Here is a 25,193-nt window from a genome sequence, read left to right on the forward strand (position 1 = left end):
TAGAATGGCCTTTTAGGGTCTAACAAAATACAAATATTACTGATCAAGAAAATAAAGCCAGTAAGAACTAATTATTGTGTTTCAGTGGCTGTAAGAATATTGAGCTTGTTCATATGATATAAAAAAGTCCTTGTGCTCTGTGTTCAATAATTTGTAGTATTCATTATGCGACTTTTATATATTGCCAGTAACATTATAACCAGGCAATTTTCCGTTGAATATCTGATTAAATGTAAATGTTGGTGTTGATTACATATTACTCAAGAAATAACACAAATGAAACTTCAAATAATGTATTTTTATTTTGATTTAAGCAACAAAAACCCCACTCCTACGAACTCTGACCATCATTTCCAGCATTTACTCTGCTTCTGCCATCTCATTAGTTGTATATTTCTCACACTACTGTTCCATCCCCCACTATCATATCTTATCTCTTTCAGCTCCTCCCTTTTACCAGCATAGCAATCATCAATCTCAAGTATTGATGTCATAGTAAAGATATGCATCAAAATAAAAAAGATTACTAATATAAAAGGGAACCGCTTTAATATGATTTCATGTACCAGATTTTATAATCACATAATTTAAGCAACATAACCTAATCTATAAATACCTAATAAATATTCTTGGAACCATAAAGATTAAAAAAATAAATTTTATCACCTTACGGCAAAGTAATTTTGCTGTACTGCTTTTGTTGATCACTGTTTAAATTCATGTTTTTCAGTGTATTTGTTCATGATCATTATTAATTTTAATCCTATAGCATAAGATGATGCTATTTGGTACTTTCTTTTTATGGTTGTTTTTTCATGTTTAAAATTGTCTTCAAAATGATAGTATTTAATAGAGCTACTGAGGAGATTTTGCTCTTAGAGATACATGAAATAGCCAACTTTCTGTCCCCTGAAATACTGTTCCATAAGAGTAAAGAGGTCTTCTTTGACAACTAAGTTTTATTAAAATTTCCCATAGTTTGTTGTGCCATATACAAGACTTATACCGGTGATATGCGATATATATAAACACAACAAATTGTGTTTGTTTCTCCAGACAGACTTGATTTCCCCTACCCTTTCCCCTACCATGTGACTCCTGTTGTCAAAGCCGAAATAACAGGAAAAAAAATCAGATATGTGCATATACCATGGACAAATCAAGTGTAGTGACTAAAGTACCTTTCAGCTATAATGAGAGGTTAAATCAGCTACATCAGATCCTCATGGGCCACAGATATGATTTGTTAACATATAAGGAAAATATAAGATATGACAGTCAAAAGATATCCACAGGTCACTTCATGTATTTTTAAAAAAAATTGTAACAAAAAAAGACAAACAGCAAAAATTTAGGATGCAAAGTCCACGCAAAGGAGCTCAGAAACTTTACTTAGATCTTTCATTCATTCAGAATAATTAAGCTTAGTTCTAGCAAACTTGTTCTTTTGGTTTTTTAATCTAAAGCGGATTAGAACTGACTACATAAAGATCATATTGTTTGTTTTTCATTTAATATATATTGAACACTTCTCTGTGTCATCAGCATTCTTCTGAAACAGATTTTGAAAGAAAGATTGCATAGCACTCAGTGATACGGATTTACAGATTTTGAAATCAACTTCCCTTGCCATTTAGATTGTTTCTGATACCTCTTTTAGAGCAAACATTGTGCTGGATTTTGCTAAATGATGATTTTTGTCTTCTCCAATTATTTTTTAGAATGGCAGTCCCCAACCTTTTTGGCACCAGGGACTGGTTTCATGGAACGCAATTTTTCCAGGGATGTTGGGGATAGGGGAATGGGTTTCAGAATAAAACGGGTCTGTCTCACATCATCAGGCATTAGATTCTTATAAGGAGCATGCAACCTCTAGACCCCTCACATGCACAGTTCACAACAGGGTTCATGCTCCTTTGAGAATTTAAGGCCACCACTGATCTGAGAGCAGGCAGAGCTCAGGTAGTAATTATCGCTTGCCTGGCTGCTCACCTCTTGTTACACCTGTTATATATGTAGTATATATATACATATTGGTGCATACATATACATATAATTGGCACTTTATTCAGCAAATGTGTGGCGCCACTTTGTGGAAGATAACCGATTTATTTGGAGCCATCACATAAAAACTGTGCTGAGACAGAGAGAGAGCATGGACTGGCTGAGTTAGTGAAGCCTTCTGTGAGGAACAGAGAGGACATTTGATCTCAAACCTGAAGGACGAATTGAGTCAGCAGAAGTGGAGTGTTCCAGGCAGAGGGAAGAGCAAGTGCAAAGACCCTAAATTAGGAAAGAGCTCTGGGGTTGGAAGAATTAAAAGAGGGCTGATGTGCCAAGATCCCAGGGAGGAAGGGAGGAGTCTGAGTTTATCTCCAAGAAGTAGGGCCAACGGCCAACTGGTTCTTTTGTAGGAGTTTGTGGGCCATGATATAGATTTTGGACTTCATCCTACGTGTAGACAAAAGACATAAAAGCAGAGGAGTAATAAGATGTAATTTATATCCTGTGACAAGCAATGGATTGTAGGAGTGGTTGGAATGGGTTCCTGCAGATTAGAAAGCTGGTCACTGCATTAGCCCTGGTGAAAGATAAAGGTGGCTCAAAATAGGGACATAAGAAGTGGAGATGGTGAGAGGCAGTCAGGTTGGGTTGTTTCGGAGGTAGAGCTTTTAAGGACATGATGGATTTGATGTGTGCCTGAAAGAAAGTGAAGGATCAGTTATGACTCCTCACTTTGGGGCTTGAGAAAAGTGTGCATTTAATGGTTTAGTTGCTGTTGTTCCCTCTAGATACAACTTTCATGAGGACAGGGACTTTGTGTCCTTTATTCACTATTCATACCCACGAGCACAAGGCATGCTAAGCTGGAGAGGAGATGCCTCAAAATATTTCTGAGTAGTTATTATAAAGCTTTAATACATGATTTAAATTATTTGCCGAATACATTTCCCCTTAGGCTGTATTTTTATTTTTATTTTTTGATAGTTTAATATTCAGAAGCTCTAAGATAGATTTGTGATGCTTTTTTTTTTTTTTTTTTTGAGACGAAGTCTCACTCTGTGCCCAGGCTGGAGTGCAGTGGTGCGATCTCGGCTCACCGCAACCTGCGCCTCCCGGGTTCAAGTAATTCTCCTGCCTCAGCCTCCCCAATAGCTGGGATTACAGGCATGCACCACTGCACCTGGCTAATTTTTTTGTATTTTTAGTAGAGATGGGACTTCACCGTATTGGCCAGGCTGGTCTTGAACTCCTGACCTCAGGTAATCTGCCCGTCTCGGCCTCCCAAAGTGCTAGGATTAAAGGTGTGAGCCACTGCCCCTGGCCTTTGTGATGCATTTTTATTTTGATTTTTTATATAAATGTATGTCCATTTATTTATTGCTTTGTGATTCTTTTATTGTGTCTAAAATATCACTGCCTGCTCAAAAGTTTGATTAATAACCAATTTTGCTTCTTATAGTTATTATTTTGTGTTTAATTCTTTAAAAAAATCTGAAATTTATTTTATAAATGATATAAAATAGGAACTAAAATTGATTTTTTCTAACTTTACTGTTTATTAAATTCTTACAAATAGTAGTCTATTGCTAAGTACTGGATGGTGTTTTTATTGTGTGATTTTCTTCGATGCTTGGAATATATGCACTTATGGTATATATTTAGGTGTATATTTAGGTTGGACTATAGTATTTGTTTTCAACTCATATAACTATTTATTCCTTACATACTTTAGAGGTGCACTTTAATAGCATAACCACTAGTTACATATAGATATTTAAATATAAATAAATTAAAATTAAACATAATTAAAAATTCTGTCTCTCAATCTTATTAGCCCTATTATCAGTGCTCAACATTGCCACCCGGGCTGAGTAGTACTCATATCAGACAATGCAGAATTATAGAATATTTCCATCAGCAAGAAAAGTTCTCTTGGACAGTGCTGCTCTAGGGAGTCTTTTTTTGTTTTTTTTTTTTTAAGTTTCTAAAAATTCCCCAAGGAATTTTAAAATTGAAGACCGTGATATATTTACTTTGGGGATTATTGGTATCTCGATAATATTTGGTTTCACCTTCTAGGAATGTATTATGCAGGCACATTTATAAAACAGACTCTTTGTGTTCTCATTAAGTTTGGTGATTTTTTTTCAATGCCATCTGTATTTTTGGTCAAGATTAATTCTAGGAGTTTTTTACTGTTTGAAATTATTTAATCATTAAATACAGACTTAATTTAATAATCATGTAATAAATTTTGCATTCTTCAGTCATTTTTCAATTTTGGTTTTCTACTTTAAATTTTTAAAGTTGAATAAGCTTTTTAAAAGTAATTTTGTGTTTAATGTATTTTCAGGCTTGTTAGTATAACATTCTGCTTAATGTTTAAAACAGTGTTTTATTGCTTTTTGCTCTTTAAATTGCATGTACTTGTATTTACCATTTTCAAAGTTTAAAAGATTTTTAAGATTTCCCCTACTTTTTCTAGAGAATCTCAGGGCCATCATGCTCTGAGGTACTCTAAGACCTTAAGATGATTCTATATGTTCTTACCATGATCTGCCAGGTGCATTTCATCATTTGCCTTCAGGTCATCTTACTTGTTTTACTTTGGAGTTTTACCTGTTGTTTTGATGTGTTTCCTAGATCCTCTGAAGTTAGAAAACTGGTAATAGGGGAAACTAGTATTTGAACCCCAAACTATCAGAACCATTCACTTATACTTTTTATTAAAAGGGGTACTTACACTTTTTAAAAAAGTTGTTTTTAAGAAAAATTTGATTTTAAAATTATATTTAATTTCCAGTTACACTGCATTGTAATAACATTTGATTTTTAGAAACTATTGAGCTTTGGAATTCCTGTTATTTCATCAGTGTTTGCAAGTAGTTTATGGAATCTTGTAAAGATTTATTCCCTGTTTTTAGGAAACAGCGTGATAACACCTAATTTTGTGATGTAGGTGTTAATCATGAATTGTGTTCAAATTGTTTATATCCTTATATTTTTTCCTCAATATGGCATTGTAGTAACAATTTGTTAATATTCTCCACTCAATATAGTATTGCTATTGGTGTATTTTAACCAAATTATTATAATATTCATTTGCTAATTTATTAAATCTTATGTGATACCAATATTGTCAACCTTTCTATATTTTCCTTTTATGTTGACTCGTAAAATCTTGCCTATTGTTTCATTTGGAAGCATCTTAACATGTTAAGGTGTTTATCAAGTAAACAATTAACATGCTTTTTCTCTTTGATTTGTTCAATTAAATGTATTCTGTTCAACCTCTTAAATATTGCATTTTATTTTAGTGTTTCTTATGATTATACTTTAATTTTGTCTTTATTGAATATTATTAATTATTGTTTTAGTGTATTTAAACATGTGGAAGACAGGAATCCTATTCAATGGTATCTGAAAATATTACCCAATTGGTTTAAAAAATTTATTTTTATCTAATTATCAAAATCAAAATAATTTAACCCCTCTTTAGAGAGGAATGAAAATGGGATGCTTTGGCTTCCTTTCAGCACCACTTCCCTATTCTCTGTTAATCTAATCTGTGTTTGCTAACCTTGGTAAAATTTAGTTCCTCTTTTAATATATATTGTCTAATATTTTATTTTGTTAAATTAGTCCCGACAAGCATTTAGACTCATCAAAATCAAACTTTTATTTGTAATTTGACATTTATAAAAAATTATCCTTTTATCTTTAGCTAGTTTGTGGTCCCTACAAATTACTTTTTAAGCACAGTTTTGCCATTCTTAATGGCTAATTATTTATCACTCTTGAGAGAACATCTTTTAATAAAGTCTATAGAAATTATTCATTATGATGTAGTTTCTGAGAACCAGAAAATTGGAGACTGTTTTGGTCAACATTACACATAAATTTCAGAGTTAACTGAATATCATATTCTTTCATAGCCTTTCCCTTGCAAAGTTATGCTAGCTTTCATTTTTTTTGTTGTCCTTTATTTTTTTCTTTGCAGCTGATCTATTTTGGTAGAGTGCTAGTTTTGAGGGTAGAAAGGTAGACTGGGGGATAGAAAGATGATTCTTTACTCTTGCTATTCAAAAATATAAAAAAGATAAACTTAGTGTTGATTTTGTTTGTTTCCCTTAATCTCAAATATGGGGGCTTTCTTCAGGCCTGGAAATTCATAATTATGTGTAAATCCTTCGTGTTGTACCTACTGCTAATTCACCATTTTCTATTTACTTAAATGTAGGATTATGTATTATTAGTGGGTTCAGCTCTATAACCCGTCTTCCCTGGTTTTTCTTTACCACCTCTCATCTTTTTAATCTGTTGTTATTATTTTCTGCATTCTCATGCTCTTTGTCATCATTTGTCATCAGCATCACTAATTTAATTTTTCTACATTATCAAATATGCTATATATTGTCTATCATTATACTTTTAATTTGGACTATTGTGATTTTTATTGTAGTGCTTCTTATATTTTGTTTATTTGAAAGAACGCCTCCAAAAATCTTACTGAAAACATGAAGTTAATTTTTAAAAAATCATTTTATAAAGTAATTATTTTAAGGAGAAGAAAGTTGAGACTTTTTTTTTCAGTCATTAGCATGTTGTTTGTCCTATGTTCCACACTTTTCCTCCAGCTGGAACTCCAACTCCTAGGTTCACTTAACATACACATTTTTACAGATATATAGCCTGGCTCTAAAGCAGAGGATTAACCAACTTTAGGATTTTTGTGATTTCCTTCAGCTTTGTCTTGGTTGCTGGTTATTTCTCCTCCTTGGAGATGAAATGGTAAAGTTAGGATGACGCAGTGTGCAGTGTCTAGCGTGATTGCTGGCCAGGCACAGATAGATACTCAGTTCATGCTATTTTCTTCATATTGATAGTCCCTGGTAATATTTACGATCTCCCTGGCATTGCAAACAGAACAAAATTGCCATACACTTGGAAAGCTAGTCATGCTAAGGAACTTTGATGATTATTGGTGTTAAAAAAATAATGTAGATTTGGCCCTAGGCCCTAGGTTTTGACTATTGCAGGTAGTCAAAAATGAAACAGTTTAAAGGAGATATCGAAATGATTTAAGAAGCTGAAGGACAAGTTGCTTATTTCCAGAACTGAGAATACGTGTGCTCTTTCATCTTCTGTGTGCAGTATTTTTTCTTCAGCCAGTTCCAGGAGGATTTTTTAAGGGAGTGGCTTTGCGGCTTCATCCGCTGGAACATATTGGAAGTGTACCACTATATATTGTGGAAAACAGAATTTATTATCTAACCTATTTTAACATTTTTTCATTGGAACAGATTCATTCCTCTTTTTTCCCTCTTTGTTTTAATTTATTTGAGATTTAATGATGGAGTTAGTGATCTGCCACATTCTATTTGACATCTTATTACTTGATGATCCTGGATATACAAGCTGTTACTGTAAAGGAGGGGTTGCTTTTTAAAATTTTAACTCAGCACAGTATGAATCCGAATTTTTCCTCGTTGATTTTTTTTTTGGTCAATCTGTGGAGTTCTTAAGTACTTTTACCATATTTAAGACAACTCAGCTCACTTTGAGTCATGTTAAATAGTCAAACTAACTCTAACCTCCTCAGTGAAGGAACTTCTTTCTCAATTTTGCAACTTTCCCCAACATAGATACACATACACTTTGAACTTTATTCTCCACTTCACATATTGCCTTTCAAAAGTTTGTGAAAGGTTCAGTAGCTGTGTGTGGAATCCTGGTAGATTTCTTGAGAATATTTTAGATCCTGAACTCATTAACAGCTCATAAAAACATCAGATATTCCTGCCCTTCCACCGTAACTCCCAATAACAGGCCACTTATTATATAGTAAAAACAAATCCAAAAATACAGGTAATGATTTCCAGAACCTAATTTACAGCTACCTCATTTGTGCCACAGTTAACCCTCCAAGGGCTCTGGGAAGCATGATGAAGTGGAATTCCCCCACAATTTCTTCATAAGCCAAATCTCCATATGACACATGAATAATTGGCAAGTGCAATGAGTAAAATAAATAGTCAAATTGATATCATATGTCTGTTCACTGGTGGAAACAAGGATTCATAGGAAATAATGCTATAGAATTACTGAGTCAGGTTTCCTATTGGGGGATATGCCAGAACTCCAGGGAGGACAAGGGTGTTCCTGAGCAAAGTAGACCTAAAATATGGAGGGAGCAAAATGACCTCAGGGATTTGCTGATGTGAGATAATGGTCCACTCTTATTTTGTCCCTCACACTCTTGAAGGAGGGTCATAACTCAGATCTGCTTCACTTGACCCTTCCCAGGTTTGGAAAACAAATCGGTGTGTCCCAGTGTGGGGTCTGTCTTAGAATAACCTGGATGGCAGACTGAAAGTGCTGATTCCTGGGTCCTATCCTAGAGCTGCTAAATTTTTGAGAGTGGGGCTTGAAAGCCTATATTTTTATCAAACTTTTGGCATGAATATATTATACACTATAAAGTTAATGTACATAGGGGAGGCCTAGAGGATACGACTAGGGATAAAGTAGTGAATGGCAGAGCCAATGGTAGGCACCACAATATTTTTCTAAAAATGCAGATGGAACCTGACTACATTTTCATAAAACTCTTCCATACTTTTTTGAGGCTTGAGCCAAACGTTAGCCCGACTCCAAGATAGAATGCTGGAATGAGGAAGGTGGTGTGGTGTGGTGTGCTGCTAGGCAACGGGTGAATGAGTATTTCCTTCCTTTTTGCTATCAGAAAGCATAGGGCCACAGCTGGGGGTTGTGGGGCGGGAATCAGATTAAATGCTTTAATTGTTTTTTTTTTTTTTTTTTTGCATTTGCTGATAAGATTTACTTGTTTATATTTTTATAAGCCAAGAGTAAAATATTTTAAGTGTATCAAAACAGGGGATGGGTAGTGAAAGAATGATTTTTTAAACAGTAGAAGGGAAATAATAACTGAACTAGAAAAAGATAATTCACACATGAAAACCAATATATTTTACTTCACGCTATTTACACTATGCTGGTTGTAGTTAGTAGTGGCTCAATAGCAAACCAAAATTACAACAAAGAACAGTAACAGAAACAAACCAAAAGCAAACTAAAGAAAAGCATTAATTCATGTTTAAGGCAACTATTTGAAAATAGGAAAATGTTTATTCATAGATCTATTCCAGTTAAATGTATTTGTCTGTCTCTGAGGTCTTAGAAACCACGGATTTAAGAGCAACATGAATTAAATGTCCAGGAAGGTGCGAAATCCTCCATACTTGTTGCCAATGCACTGAAAGTTAAGTAAGTCCTGACAAATCTAACTTCTGGAATTATCTTGAAGAAAGGGATGTACATTTTTTCGGTTCCAGTAAGAGAGGGCTATTGGTTGAGTAGCTGCTGATGAGATCCTTTCTGGGTCTTCATTAAGTGGAAGCTATTAAATCAACATTGAAATAAGAACTTTACAACTTATCCCCTTCAACAGATTTGGTAAATGCATTTTGACTCTTACAGTTGAAGGGAGAAAATGAAATTCCATTTAATTAGAAAAGAAGCTACTAAGCCTGGTTTTCTTCCTGCATATGATGCCATATAGATGCTTGTATCAGGAGTGCATAGTTGTGTCTCAGGGAGGCTGGCGCAGAGTTTATGATACAAGTATTGGAGTACTGCGAGCTGCCAGAGGAGAGTTCATTTATGTGAGCTCTCCACCTTTTGGCTTACCCTATAACTTCTGCCTGTAAAGATGCTTGCTTTTATTCTATTGTAGGCTTTGTTGCCAAAGGCAGGGGATATTTTCTTTTTAAGATAGTCCTTAGATGCTTCCTCCAGGTTGCGATTGCTGGAGCAGGGTGGGCAAGCTAGTTTTGTTATCACTGACACCCTACCCACTCTCCGAATCCTCCAGAGAGTAAGTGTTCTTCTTAAAAATATAGCTATATCGAGTGCCTCCGTGTCTTTAGACACTCTTTTAATGTGCTAGTATAAAGTAAAAGTCTTTTTGAAGATATGTTTTATAGAGAAGTGCTTTTGGGAGACTCTTGAGATGTTCACTGGTACTGAATCGAGGTAGCTTTATGGTGGTTTAATGACAACATAGAACACTTGTAATAAAGTCCTGTGTTGATATGTGTCCCAGGGCATGTTATAATTAGAGCGGATTGAACATGTTGATTTTGTTTTCCCCTCCGCTCACATGGCTCCCTTCGTCTTGTCAGGGTTTTGCAACTTGAGATCTGTCGGAGGTTTTCTTCATCCCCTAAAGATGAAAGAGATCTGCCAGAATGGAAATTTGGAAAATTACACATACACCTGTGAAATTAGCAAATTCGTATAAAGTTTGTATTCCAACCCATATGGGGGATCTACAACAATGCTTTGTTTTGTGTGAGGATTTTTTTTTCTGGCTGCGCAGAGAACAAGTGTGCAGGACCGTACAGGCTTAGAGAGAATATTCATCATTATTTACTGTGTCAAACCCACAAGGAGGGCCAAATTGGTGATGTTCCAGGAGTAGGAGGCCACACCTATTTGTGAAAAATGGAACAGATTTCTGTCGTTGCCCTCACTTTGACTATTTGGTTCAACGTGGTGGTGGTGCTAAGACATGTCGTTTTGTTCCCCGCGTTTGTGGGTTAACAATGAAGGCTGCCTATGTTGCTGTCCTGTAAAATCCCACAGACTACACATAATCAGGTGCATGAACCTGATTATAATAAGGTATTGGAGTGAGGAATGCTGAGCAGTGGAACATGTGTGTGATCTGGCCAGGACCTGTCCCCTCAATCTGATTGTCATTGATTAGCCAGCTTTGCCTGGTTGGACAGAGTACCCTTGCTCATGTCTCAGGAAATGTTAGGCTCTCAAAAGAGGGGATGAAGAGAATTCTTTTGCTGTTGGAAGGCCTTGCTCTTCAAAAGACTCAAGCAGCATGCCATAATTTTTAAAAATTGACATGCCGTCCCCTAGCTTTGTTCTCATGTCATAGCCACACAGTGGAAGATTCTTTAGTAAAACAACATCCTGGTCAATTGTTTGCATTATCCAGGACTCTTGGCAGATATGTAGAAGTAACATTTGGGATCAGCCTGAAGTGGCTACAGGTCTATTCTATCCCTGAATCATCTGAAAGAATGTTGTTATTTGAGCATTTGCTGGACTCTCTGACATCATTTGGAAGAACAATTAACCAGCACTAAATGAGTAAACCTAACCTGTCACTTACCAGGATTTGTCCAGGTGAAAGGCAGGTTGATTACAGATCATCAGTTGCAGTACACAAAGTGTCTATCCATAATTGAGGAAAGGAGTCTGTATAAACTGTAAATTATTGTACTCTTTGTATTAAATGACAATAGTGTAATAAATAGAATTTATACTATTACGAAGTGACTTTGGGATAGCATTTATATTCCAGCATGGTTGTTCCCAAACTTGAGCGTACATCAGAATCACCTACAGGCTTTGTTAAAACACAGATGGATGGCCCCACCCCACAGAGTTTCTGAAATTGGTAGATCTGGAGTAGAGTCCGTTTCTAATTTGCCTTTCTAACAAGTTACAAGGTGACGCTCATGCTGCTGGTCCAGGTACCAAACTTGGAAAACCCTGTGGGCTGATCAACTGCTTGTTATCAGTCAACGAAGCCAGACAGCATTTTGGAAGCAATTATTTTATTAAAATTTCTTTTTGGAATGTTTTATCAATAATTAATTGAATAGGAAAAGAATCGCTTTAATAGGGCAGAATCAGAATCCGTGTTCGAAAATGGAGAATTATAAAAGAGAAATTCACCTACTTGTTGAAATGTGGGCTAGATACAAATTGTATTAATTTAGAAGAAAAAGTTTACATATGCAGTGACTAAAACCCGATGCAAAATTTTTTGTTGATTTTCTTCTCTAATTAAATGTTTCCTCCTCACATCTTTGTAGTGAATTGATTATCTTGTCTTCATTTCCTTCATGTAGCTGTATTGTTATACATGAAACAAAGAAACGTATGCTGAATGTTTTTAAGGACCACTCTTAATTCATCTTTGCCCTATGAAACGGTTTAAGAAACTTGGTTGCCAAAGCCCTTTTTTTAGTGTTGTTTGGCTACTGCTTTTGTTGTTGTTTTAATTTAACCTGTACATTGTCTGATTCGCTCTAGCAAGAGAAGGAAATATAAATCCATTCTGGAGTTAAAAGACTCTGTGCCCCATTTTAAAAATTCTTTTATACCTATTTTTAAAAATAGAAATCACTTCTCTTTTAGTTGTACTGGCTTAACTTTGTTATATAAATATATAGGGTATTATCTACTAATTTTTGTTGTAAACGTATTTGGTAGTTTTGCAGAATTCAGTTTGTTAAATAAGAATAGTAACTATATTTTGATGGTGCTTTGAAATTTCTAAAGAATATGTATATATGGTATCTTGTAGAAGTCTATAAAGTTATAGATTTTGATTAATTCATTTATGCCACATAATATATATAAGGAGTTATGTGTATAGGTTCAGATCCTTTCCTTTCTTACTCATAAGTGCTTTTTAAAAAAAATCTAACATCCTACATCCATGCTTTTGATGTTTTTGTTGTGGTAGCAGTTCTCACTTTGGGGAAAAAAAATTGCTGCTTGTCTTATTTCACATCTTCAAGCTGACTTCTAGCAGGCTGAGAGTACATTGAATAACCAGGAAAGGACCATGGATTTCACACTGTCCAGTGGGATAAACTTTCTCCAACAAGAGTAAAAATAATAATAATTTGACACGGTATGTCTAGATTTTTTTTTTTTTTATTTGCCCGGTATTCTCTCACTTCGATTTGGTCTCCAACTTTATCACAATTAACTTCAACTGCAAAATCCTTATTTTAGTAAATATTAAGTGCCTTGGCTAAATGCAAGGCACCATTCTTGCTGCTTTCAGTTACAAATGTGGGTAAGATAGAATTATAACAGAGGAAGTGAGAAAAATGGACAGATAGCTGGAATCTAGGGTATTATATGAGAAGCCTTTCCTGCCCATCCTGCCACCAGTCTCATATCTTGTGAATATAAAGTTTGTCTCCTTAACTGGATTATCCACTCACTTTGGGCTGGGGCCATCTCATCTTAGACACTGTTGTGATCTCAGTGCTAGTCACAGTGCCTGCCATGTTTAGCACCCTCAGTAAATATTAGTTAAGTGGATAATGAATATGTTAATGAATAAATAAATACATGAAACTCTCCTAAAGTAAAGAGAATAAGCTAATATATAATGCCTTTCATCTTTTGTACTTACTTTCTATTAGGGGCTTTTTATTATTGAAATGTATCTCAATCATATAAAAATACATCATTTTGGTAATGAATATACTTTTGTATTTTTTTCTTGATAGGGTTACCATCTTCAATAGACTGAGATAACTTTATAGGACTCTGAACTGAGACCTGATTACAAAATATTTGAATTTCAATGCCATCTCTGTCACTAACTTCCTGGGTCAATGCACAAGGCATGTACTAATGAACTGAATTTTCTCAATGCCTGAGTTACTTCCTGAGAGTAAATTAGTCATTAGAGATTCTAGTTCAAATTTGCCTGTATTTCTTCCCCTGACTTTATTTTTCCTGTGATATCGGTGTTTAATCTACTATGTAGGATTAGTCGCTGCTTGCGAGGCTTGTGCATGTTCTAAGAAAAATTATTTTCTTGTTAGCATCATTCAGTTAATTTGAAGGTTCTCAAAGCAAGGCATTTCAGGGGGAATAACATTTACATAATTTAAATTGTTTTCAAGTTTATATACAAAAACTGTTAATACCACCATCTATAAAAATGGCCAAAGACTTTGTAGCAAAGAATATTACTCCATTTTTATAAGATTAAAGAGTACATTTTTTCTCCCTAAAGAAACAATTTGAATAAGACCTGACCCCTTCCCCTTCATTTTACAATGGTGTGTGGTCAAATTGAATTCTCCATTAAAAATTCTCTAATATCTTTTTTTTTGCATTAACATTTCAAAACTCAATTTAAATATTCACAGATCTCGTTTTTAATAAACTTAACGAAATTCAGGTAATTTCCTTCAACTTTCGTGATTGAAGGACAGCAGTTGGTACAGATATAAAAAAGATGTACAGCTATGAGCAAAAGCCCAAAATCAATTATATATACGAAATAACATAACACATGGAAAGAAATTAATCAAAAAGAAGAATTTCTACCATATGATTCTCTGGTCTGCTACCTGCAGGCAACAAATGTAAATGAAAAAAATCAACATTCTTCTGGCAGATAAGAGAAAAATTAATAAAAATGTTTCCTTCCTACTAGATCCCCTGATGCAACTATTGTTAAAAGTGAGTGACTGCAGGAAGAACTTGCTCGTTTAAAATAGTATTTTCTTAGACTACAGAAATAAGATTTTATTCTTGCTGTTAAGCTCAATTACATGAGTTAGTATGGGTTTGCACTGTCCAAAGAGTGTCCCTCTTCTCTGCCCCTTCTCATTAAATGGCTCTGTGGGATATGCATGAGACAAATGTAATAGGAACCGAGTGAGAAGCATTTTGAGGTGTGCCTACAGGCTAATGATTCATGAGAAAGTCTGCGTGTAGCAGCTGAGAACTCTAAGAGAGGAACTACTGAGAGCCACAAGATGTGCCCCAGATAAAATTAGTAAAAACATATTAGTACTTTCAAGCTAGAAACGTTCCTACTGAATAATTAAGAGAGGAGAGAAACATTTTCCTGGGATTAAGCTTTTTAATTTAGAGTTCGGTTATTCCCAATACTAATTGAACAAACAGGACATATAAGTACAGAACATATCATACTAAATTTTTCCTATTAGAAGAGCTTTATATTTTGTATTTTGTGAATGTTATGCTGAAATTAACAGAAATACAAGTCAAGAATACAGATTGTTAGGCAAGGAGACATCCAGTTTTAGTGTCAGTCCACTGCTTTGTTTTCATCACATAGAAAATGTAACAAGTTTAAAATGAAAAGTTATATTTTAACTCCTTTTACCTGTCAACTAAAATAGAGTATACCTATGTAGAATTTTGATATATTTGTGTATTTATATATTAAATATATTATATATTAAACATGAACCAGAATTTATCCCTTTTTTATATTTATATTTCGAAAGGTAACATCATTTGACAAATGTGGCTGAACTGTGATGTCATATTGTGTTTAAAGAAATACATATGTACGTTTCTTCCACTGTGTGATTTGGAGGTTCCTTTTGTTTTATATACATTAGAGATCTCTATTTGCCTGCTCGTTCCTTTGTGTGAGTGGATCTTTTGCAAAAGAGTTTAAAAGAGCATAAAACAGGAGCTGGCAACTTGGGAGAATACCACCATTTTCATTTTCATTCATTGATTAAGATTTTGAGAAATGTATTCCATTGACATAGATTCTTTGTTCTGTGCACAAGTAAAATGACATAAAGTTTGTGATGGAAATTTTAATTTTTAATATTAATAATGCTATCTGATATTAAAATGATCCAAAATGGGATACATTGGGAAGCTCTGGAATAAAAAGGTTTGGAAATATTTGTGTGCTTTCGGGGGCAAACTCACCTAGTGGAATTTCTATGCACACTGTGATGGATTATTTTAATTATTGGGAATGATAATATTTTAATGTGACTTTCATCCCACCTGTCAGTTGCAATCAAGGCTGCCCAGTATTCTGAAACAATCTCATTTTGCTAGGTGGCTAGTCTTGTGCAGCTTCTAGAATGCTTAGAATATTAATGCATGAAGAGGAGATTGAATGCTTTCTGTAGTTCCATAATGACAGAGTGTCTTGTTTTAATCAAAAGGCATGCAATACCAAGCTAAAGTAATGTATAATACATTAATGCCAATAACTGTTTAAGAGGAAAGGTCCCTTTTGTGGGATATTATATCAGAGCCATAGAAGTTGGCATTTCTTTCCCCTGTTAATACATGACAATGTATATTAATTTTTGTAGAGCTTAATTTCATTCTTAGATGCTTCTTATTCTGAAGTGCTTTGAAGTTATCTGAACAAAGACAATCTGGCATTTAGGTGAGGGTTGTTGTTCCATTTATAATAGGCTACCAAAGTAGAAAGTTATTATTGAGACAATGTATGTTGAAAGATGCATGTATTTGATTTAATATTTACTATGTTGTTCTTTATCATTTCTTACATTTCCTCATTGTTTTTGCTTATTTTGCATCATTTTCATCCTTATTCCTCAGAATGCCTATATATTTTCTCATCCTCTTTATTTTTTTGTTTTCAAATTTTCTTTGTCACCTTCTAGCTCTTACTCCAGTGGCTATGGATGCATTTCAGAGATTTCTTTAACCCCCTGAAATTGTAGCAATAATTTTCTTATAAATTCATTTATCTGGGAGACTAAGTGCTCCCTTACCTGCTTCTTAACCATGCAAATCCACTTTTTAAAATTTCATTTTATTCAGCTATTACATTACCAGTGTATAGGGTTAGACTATTTAATCTTTGATATCCCATTTGTCATTTACAAACTGCAGATCATTGAAACAACCACCAAATGAAAAATCGTCTGATATACCCACCTTAGGCCCAGCTTGCACAGTGCAGCTGTTGGTACTGCCTAGATGAAAAGCTTCACTGTACATTGGGCTGTCCATCAGCATCGTTAGGTGTGGTGAATCTACACTTCCCTTCTTATCTTCTGCTTTCTCTCCAGAGGGCAAAGGTAGCTGTGGCCAATTCAGATGGTCCTGGGCACACAATTGCCTCTCTTCTCTGAAAATGGAAGTACTACTTTGCACTCACCAGAATTTCCCAGTTATTCCCATTATTCAACCAGTATAGAATATGAGAGGATGCTTCCTCATTTATTCTGAGAGACAATGAACAGCATTATGGGCCTAACATATAGCACCACGGTGTTCATAGCTTGAGGATGTAAAACTAATCAGTAGTATTTTTTAATGAGGTAAATATTCATATTTATAAACATTGAGACTATTAATTCTGGTGAGTGTGTTTGAATATCTATAAATCAGAAGAAATTGAAGAGCTGAAATTCAGATTTCCTCACACTTGCCTGCCAAGTGGCCTCAATCAGAAGTAATTTTCTCCATGAGGGCACATGGAGCTCAGTCGTGAGCCTTTTCTGAGTAGATATTATTATTTGTGTCAAATTATGTGTGGTGATTTTTCTGAAGTGGACTTCTGTGCCCACTAATCCATACACAGGAGGTTCCTTCATTCCCTCCTTCATTGGTGCTATTAATTGTACTTGTGCTTCAAGTGTCTCTTACCCTTTTAAAATGTTAGTTTATGGCCACCGATTATCTGTAAGGTTTTCCTGTTAAAGAAACATGCAATATAGAGAGTAGAGTGAGATCGGATCTTAAACCATAAATACTATGCATTTTAAAAGAAACCTTTTTCCCAGAGCCTGATTTGATGGCATAGCTAAAGAAATGGTTAGTTATTTTACATTTTAAAGTACAGTGAATTATATAAAGCTGACACTTGCTTTGGAAGAAATACAAGTTGGTCACCAAATGACCTTCCTATGGCCTGTTTTAAATATTGACAATGAGATCTCATGTTCAAAAAATTTGGAACAAATGAGCTTAGTGATTTTTCACCTTTTATTTGAATTTTGATAATTCATTTTTAAACATGTAGGTGCTTCTTTTTAATTCCATGCTTGGAATTGCAAAGGAAGAGCCAACATGTAAAATAAAACAACCCTGAAATATATAGTACTAAGATCTTATCAAAAACTTTGATACATAAAAGATTATATATATATAAATATACATATGTATCTGTGTATATATAAAATTACTGTAACATGACTTTGAGATTTAAAAATAAATAAATGCTTTGTGTGTACATTTTTCTTTCAAATTTTCCCATGAGCATTTCAATATATTTTTAATACAGTGATTAAATTTAAATTGATGTCATATTATCGAAGCCAATTTGTCATTGAATATTGTAAATAATTATTCATTACATATCATTCTTAGTAAATCCTCTTCTAAAAAAGTATGTATGCCTAGAATTTCATTTTGTAAAAGGAAAGCATATATATTACTGTTACTTAAACATGTATAATATGTATACATTCTTTTTATTATATATGGGCTTTTATAATTGAAGAGCATCCAGAAAAAAAAGAATTTCTTTTTCTATTTTTCATATTTTATATATGAAAATATCTGTTAGAGCTTTACTTTTCATTAGTAAAACTCAGAGCATATATTCCAAAAGAAGCATATATTTCAAAAGAAATATATATTGTAATTTCTGTTAAAACTGATATTAAAAGTTACTTTACATATTGATGTAGTGTGAGTATAAATTATGTAAATAAAAATAATAGTAATTATTTTATTTTTGATAAGTCTATAAGACTATCTTTCTGACTTTGGGGAGGGGTCTAGTATTTTGGTTGACTTTCAGTAATTTGAGAAGAGCAACAAGAGAGTTTTCAATTTTTAAAGATGAGATCATTAAGCATCTATGAATAAATAATTATGTTAATAGGAATTAACCATTTTTTAAGTTACCTATGTTTTAAAGTTGTTTCTGAAGCAATGCATTTATAACTACCAAAGACTGGTTTACATAGTAGTATATTAATTAAAAGTATTTTTAAAATCTCTTGGCTCATGCCTGTAGTCCCAGCTTCTCCAGAGGCTGAGGTGGGAGAGTCACTTAAGCCCAGGAATTTGAAACTGCAGCAAGCTGTGATTGCACCTCTGTATGCCAGCCTGGGCAACTGAGCCAGACCCTTTCTCAAAAAATAATAATAATCTTAAATTTTCACATTAACTTTTTCACTTGTCAGTTGGAAACCTTATTCTAGTTAACTAACCTCCTGAACTTCATTTTTCAAATCTGCAAAATAAAAATAGTCATAATTCTCATACTTACTTCACTGGATTATTTTAAAGATCATGTAAAAAAGTGCTTTGAATAGTATTTCATTTTGTATATATACCATAATACATCCATGTAACAACACTGCACTTGTACCCCTTAAATTATACAAATAAAAAAATAGAAAGTGCTTTGAAACTCTTACATGAAACAAATGATGTAGCTCATGTCTTCTTTTGATCAAATTTGTTGTTATAATTACATTTTTTGAAAAAAAAATATTCTATTAATTATAACAACAAATTTGTTACATGGATGTATTATGGTATATATACAAAATGAAATACATAAATGAAATCATGTAATCTATTAATGCTAAGTTCTCATTAGACTTAGCATTAATAATTGAACTTATCTCTTGAAATTATCAAATAAATGATTTAAAGGTTGCAATATTTTACATTATTACTATTTTATATATCTTTGCTTGTCTTGCTCTTTGACATAATTGTTCTAAAAGGTGAAAGATTATACATTTTAAACTTGAAACAGTTAATAAGATAAAATCTAATATGAGATGCATGACTTTTGAATGTGGTTGGTGCAGAAACAAAATCCATGGTTCTTTTAACCCTCTACCTTGAGCACACAGAATGTATAATAAAACACAATATGACCAGAGTAGAATTAGGGCATCCTTTTTTTCTTGACATTTGCTCTTTTGAAGAATGAAGGGTAAAACACATTTTTTAAAGGACAAAGAGACTCTGTAAGAAATTTTCAGTTGGATGTCCCTTCATTTAAACCCATCCGATTATTTTGTCTAGGCCAAAATGTCATATTAATTGAATCCTTTGACAATTACTTTTTGGGGAAACACTAGATACAATACTTATTTCTATTTATGTACATAGATATAAAAATTGTAGTATATGTACCATTTTAAATTATTTATAAGATTGCTCCTTAGGCCCTGGAAATTTCCTAGCACATATCTAAAAAGTGAGAGTGAGAGGCTGCCTGAGCCTTTGAGTATTTAGCCTGTCTGATGAGACTGCTGCCATGAGTGACAATTAGTACAAATTACCATAATTGTGTTCTTTGGATAAAATGCCACATCACTTCTTTGGGAGCAAATGCAGTTTCTACTTATTAAAATGAGTTGGTTACTTCGATTCTTTAGAGGCAGCCAGAAATTCACAATCAGCCCAGTGGTATTCCCATGTAGTCCACTTCAGATCGGTCTGAACAACTCCAGCCCTCCCTTTCCTTTCAATAAAATAGGTCCATTAATGTAGCGCCCCTCACTCTCATTCTCTCCAAGGGAGTTGTATTTTTATTACTGAAAAAGTATCACATAAATACAAATTACATTTTTTCATTAGAAAACCACTTTTCATTTCAGAAAAAATTCAATTAATTATGAATAGGGTTATGCTTTCATCAGGGAGAGAAATATGTAATTTTTCTTCAAGCCTCAAACACATATAATGAAATCTTTTCTCAGAATCCACTCTTAAGATGGATTTTTAAAAGTATAGACTTTATTAAAATCTCAGTTCAATTAAAATGCATTCAATTACTTTAAATCTTTATTAAAATCTCAGGTAAAATTGTACAACAGTGTAAAAGAGACTTGTACGCTTTACCAGGCAGTTAATTCTAACAAATGAACATAAAGTGCACAGTTTTGCTCTTAAAGAGGGAATCAAAAAAATAAGTTTGGGGCTTGAGGTTGGGGGTGGGGAAGCAATGGAGATGCAGGTTGCTTTCTATGTTATAACTTCTGACACTGGTTTCCTTGGATCTTTCATCATAGGTCATTGTTCCTTGTCTATACAGATGTAGCATTATCTTGTGTGAGTCCCCTTGGTGGTACTGCTTAGAGTATATTATTTTTCTCACCACTGTAACAAAAAAAAGGCTCTATTTAAGGATTTTATTTCACTGTCTTCCTTGGATATTTTTGGTACAGTGTCCCTGATTCTTTTTCAAGGGCCGCTTGAAGATGCCATTGAAGATGAGGAAGAAGAATGTCCATCAGAGGAAACAGACATCATCTCCAAAGGAGACTTTCCATTGGAGGAAAGCTTTTCCACAGAATTTGGGCCTGAAAATCTGAGCTGTGAAGAAGTGGAATACTTTTGTAACAAAGGTAATTGTTGATGGTTCGATGTAATATGTGAGTCCACTTAAATGATTTTGTAATGTTTTAAAAAATGCATAATAGTGCTCAAAGTGCTGACAGATAATTCAACCGTCTGAAAACAAGTACAGATTTTTTTAAACATAAAATTTTATTTCGAGGGACACGAGTAACTCCACTCTAATAACCAGTAATTTTTTCTATTGAAACAAATATTTTCATGTTGATTGGCCAATTAACTATGCACATTCTTCATGTTATTGGCCAATTAACTGTAATATATTTAATGTTGATCATTTATTCATTCATTCTTTCAACAAGAATTTATTGAATGTTAATTGTTTGCAAGGCACTAAATTAGGCATTAAATATTAGCACTGAATGAGGCAGAGAGTTCTCAACTAAGGTTCCAGCTCATTCCTTTTGAAAACCGAATGCTTTAGGTGTTTAATGTTGACTTTCAACAGTGAGGATGGTGCTTTGGGGATATTGTCAAATAAAAAAATACACATTCTTTCTCCATTCTAGATACTTTTTTGACACATTAACAATATAATCCAAGAAGCACTTGAGACATATCGCAACTTATTTCCAGCCATGACTTGGAGCCAGATGGCCTTGCCAGTGACTTAGTTCTCATGGAGCATATATACTCATTTGTTTACTTTTTTCATAAGTCAGTTTAAGGTTTCTCATGATTCTTATATATTTATTTTTATTTGATTGTTTTGCAAGTCTTTTATCTCCTCCTGCACCAATGTACAGTTTTCACAAATGCTTGGATCACTTCCTTGGTTTAGAACAGCTGCTTTTGCAGAGGGCTTGACTGGAAGTGTATGTCTGTTTCTGTATGTCTGTGTTTGTGTATGCACCATTTTTATTCAGACATGTTTGTTTCTTAGGCAGATAAATATAATAAAGTGGACTTTTTGTTTGTGTGTGTGTTTGAATATGTTAATCAGACTTCATAGTCTCAAATCAAGAATGCCATTGTAGCTTCTCAAAAAAATGTCAATTCGCGTATCTTGGTGGCCATGTATGTATTTAATCATTAAAAGTTCCAGTATCATTTTCTCTTGTTGATGGTGTCAACAAAAAATGTCAGAAACAAAAGATGTCAGTCAGCTCCCATCCCTGTCGTCAGTAGAACCCCAGGCCCTAAAACTGTGGAAACAGAGTGGAACCTGGACACACTGAAATTCAAAAAAATCTCCTTAATCATGTAGACCTCAAGATGACTTGTAGCATGGTCCTTGTCTCCTACATCAGAGATTTTTAATTGAAAATGAGAAAAGTATGAACAAAATAGGCTTTTTTTCCTAGTGTTGACTCAGATTTCAAGCCAAATTAATATTTTCCTTAGTTGCTAGAACCATTTATTGATGATATGTAGCTATGGCTACATAAATCTAAGCTGGCTGGAGATGGATATTTTTTAAATTTATGTTTGAAGACATCTCAATTTTTTTTCTTGTTAGGAAATATATCCTTTTGTGCATTGTAGAAGACCTACCTTATGTTGCGATATTGCAATAAAGAGAGGAGCTGAGAGTTAGAAGGTGGATAAAAGAGTTAATGTATGGATTCATACCTTTTGTCAATTTAATTCATCCAGGAAGGCAGTATGATAGGTATTACTGTATGAATTGCAAATTTTGGGAGGATCTCTGGTTAAGGGCTATGTTTAATAAAAGAGTAAAGAACTCCAAGTTTTAAGGTAGTAATTTCCTGGGAGAAAATAGATTTATGGCAAATGCTTACATGATGATGTAACTGTGGTCTTAGGACAGTCACTCCAGCTGTACTAACCAGAGTCCTGACTCATGAAAAATAATGACAGGCCTTTAGGAACTAAGAAAAAACATTAAATTACAATTGTTCTGAACAGGATTCAGTAGATATTATTATTAATTATTTTATAAACAGTTGGAAAAATGTTTAATGTCAGATGTATGTAAAATAATACTTAGTATATGATATAGAGACCATATTAAATAATATATAACCTACATGTATTATAAGATAATTCTGTAATGTTTAGTTTGAAAGTAGAAGGTCATAATGGGTGGGAATAATAATTCTTATTTTCACATGATATTTGTCAGGATAAATAGCAATATTACTATTGATAGGAAAATAATTTCATTATTTTACTCTCACAGAATGTATGACCAGGGAATTCCCACTGAAGTCAGTTGGAACTGGTACAAAGGAAAGACAACTCTTTGATAGATTTTTCATCCCTTGAGGTCATGCAAGGAATGCTATCAATTCTTCACTTAAGTTGATTAGCTACAATGGAAAGAGAATATTTTCTCTCTGGAAAATTAGAAACTAATCTTTCTGTTGAAATTCTCAATTTTTCTCAGTGACACATAATTATATTTTATTGCCAATTGTGAGGAAGAGGACAGATTAGCAATTAAAAGAGTAGAAGTGACCAGGTCGGTGACTCACGCCTGTAATCCTAGCACTTTGGGAGGCCAAGGCAGGTGGATCATCTAAAATCAGGAGTTTGAGACCAGCCTGGCCAACATGGCAAAACCCCATCTCTGCTAAAAATACGAAAATTAGCCGGGTGTGGTGGCGCACGCCTATAATCCCAGCTACTTGGGAGGCTGAGACAGGAGAATTGCTTGAACCCAGAAGGCGGAGGTTGCAGTGAGCTAAGATCGTGCCACCACACTCCAGCCTGTGTGACAGGAGCAAGACTCCATCTCAAAAAAAAAAAAAATACTAGAAGTATTTAAATGGTTAACAATGCCAGTGTCATTACTGGAAAAGCAAATAAGACATATTCCTCTGAAGAAAAATATTTTTAGGCCGGGCACGATGGCTGACGCCTGTAATCCCAGCACTTTGGGAGGCTGAGGCGGGAGCATCACCTGAGGTCAGGAGTTTGAGACCATCCTGGCCACTGTGGCAAAACCCCATCTCTACTAAAAATACAAAAATTAACCGGGTGTGGTGGTGGTGCCTGTAGTCCCAGCCACTCGGGAGGCTGAGGCAGGGAGAATTGCTTGAACCCGGGAGGCAGTGGAGGTTACAGACAGCCGAGATTGAGCCACTGCACGCCTGCCTGGGTGACAGAGCAAGACTCCATCTCAAAAAGAAAATAATAATAGTAATAGTAATAATAATAATAATAATAATAATATCTTGGGTTCATTAATGAAACATACTTTTTGCACATGGTTTAAATCATTTATGACAATTTAAAAATTGTTGATATTTACTAGAAAAGGAATTGGATTATTTGGAAAGTTTCTTGGTCTAAAGGCTACCCATGATCAAAATTTACCCGTGACCTACTTACTTATGTGGGTCCCAAGCATAAAGATTTTGTACATTGAATGTTTTTTTTCTGTTAAACAAAGGATAGCTTGAAAGTTCAGATCAAAAAATGTGGCCAGAAGGTCTGAGTTCTCTAAACAAGATATTTTGACACATTATCAGGGGAGCATACTGAGGATACACATAGAGTTACTACATATTTTTCGTCATATTTTAGCAACTGGATTTTGTTATAAAACCAATCATATGTTATCATAACTTTTTTAAAGAAAAAGAAAAACTCTGTACATTTCTGAAGACAGCTTATCATGAAGTTTCTACTTCCTTTTGAAATTGAGCATCTATATTATACAGGATATTTTCAGTGATTAACTAAAATTATAGTTCTTCAATGGCTCTTATTATTGTAATACTTTTCTCAGTTCCACACTGATATTATCTGTGTTCTTGTTGAAGGGCAAGTTTTTCTACAAGTCTCAAAGTTGCGTTTACTAATATTAGTAAACTTTCTAGTCATTATAAACCATGTGATTACATAAAACCCAAATCACTTGTATAATGTAAGATTCCACAGAAATGTCCAAGATTGTTGGTCAGAATTTTATGTTAAAGTTAATGTATAAAATTCTTAATTATATAAATCCATCTCAGAGATAACCTTGTTATAGTTGCATGCTTAAAATTTGAACCTGGCAATTCTATTGGCATTTCCTGTGTCACTTTTTATTTTGGATTAGTTGCATATTTCATGTTCCAATTTTTCATTTCAAAGAAATGAAAAGAACTATGTTTATAAAAAGATGCTACTTGAAATTTACTTTGATACTTTTAGATTTTAAACATTTTAGCAAAATATAAAGCAATGCTTTCAATTTACATTGTCTTCTTTTGTTTATGAGT

The 25,193-nt window shown here is 33.9% G+C and overlaps 1 protein-coding gene across 12 annotated transcripts in view; it reads left to right on the forward strand.

Annotated features, from left to right (window-relative positions):
• ZFPM2 (zinc finger protein, FOG family member 2) overlaps nt 1–25,193 on the forward strand; it is a 503,820-nt gene that overhangs the window by 80,468 nt on the left and 398,159 nt on the right. For 9 of the 12 annotated variants that reach the window (XM_073999280.1, XM_073999283.1, XM_005563905.5 and 6 more), the window contains exon 2: nt 20,850–21,008. The exons of the other annotated variants lie outside the window; for them this stretch is intronic. Coding sequence is in view for 2 of the 9 variants with exons in the window: in XM_005563905.5 (XP_005563962.2) it covers nt 20,850–21,008 (159 nt within the window). In the remaining 7 variants the exon portion in view is untranslated. The remainder of the gene's footprint in view (nt 1–20,849; nt 21,009–25,193) is intronic. 12 annotated transcript variants of the gene reach the window in all.

Source organism: Macaca fascicularis, chromosome 8 (assembly GCF_037993035.2).
Source record: "Macaca fascicularis isolate 582-1 chromosome 8, T2T-MFA8v1.1".
Taxonomy (NCBI): domain Eukaryota; kingdom Metazoa; phylum Chordata; class Mammalia; order Primates; family Cercopithecidae; genus Macaca; species Macaca fascicularis.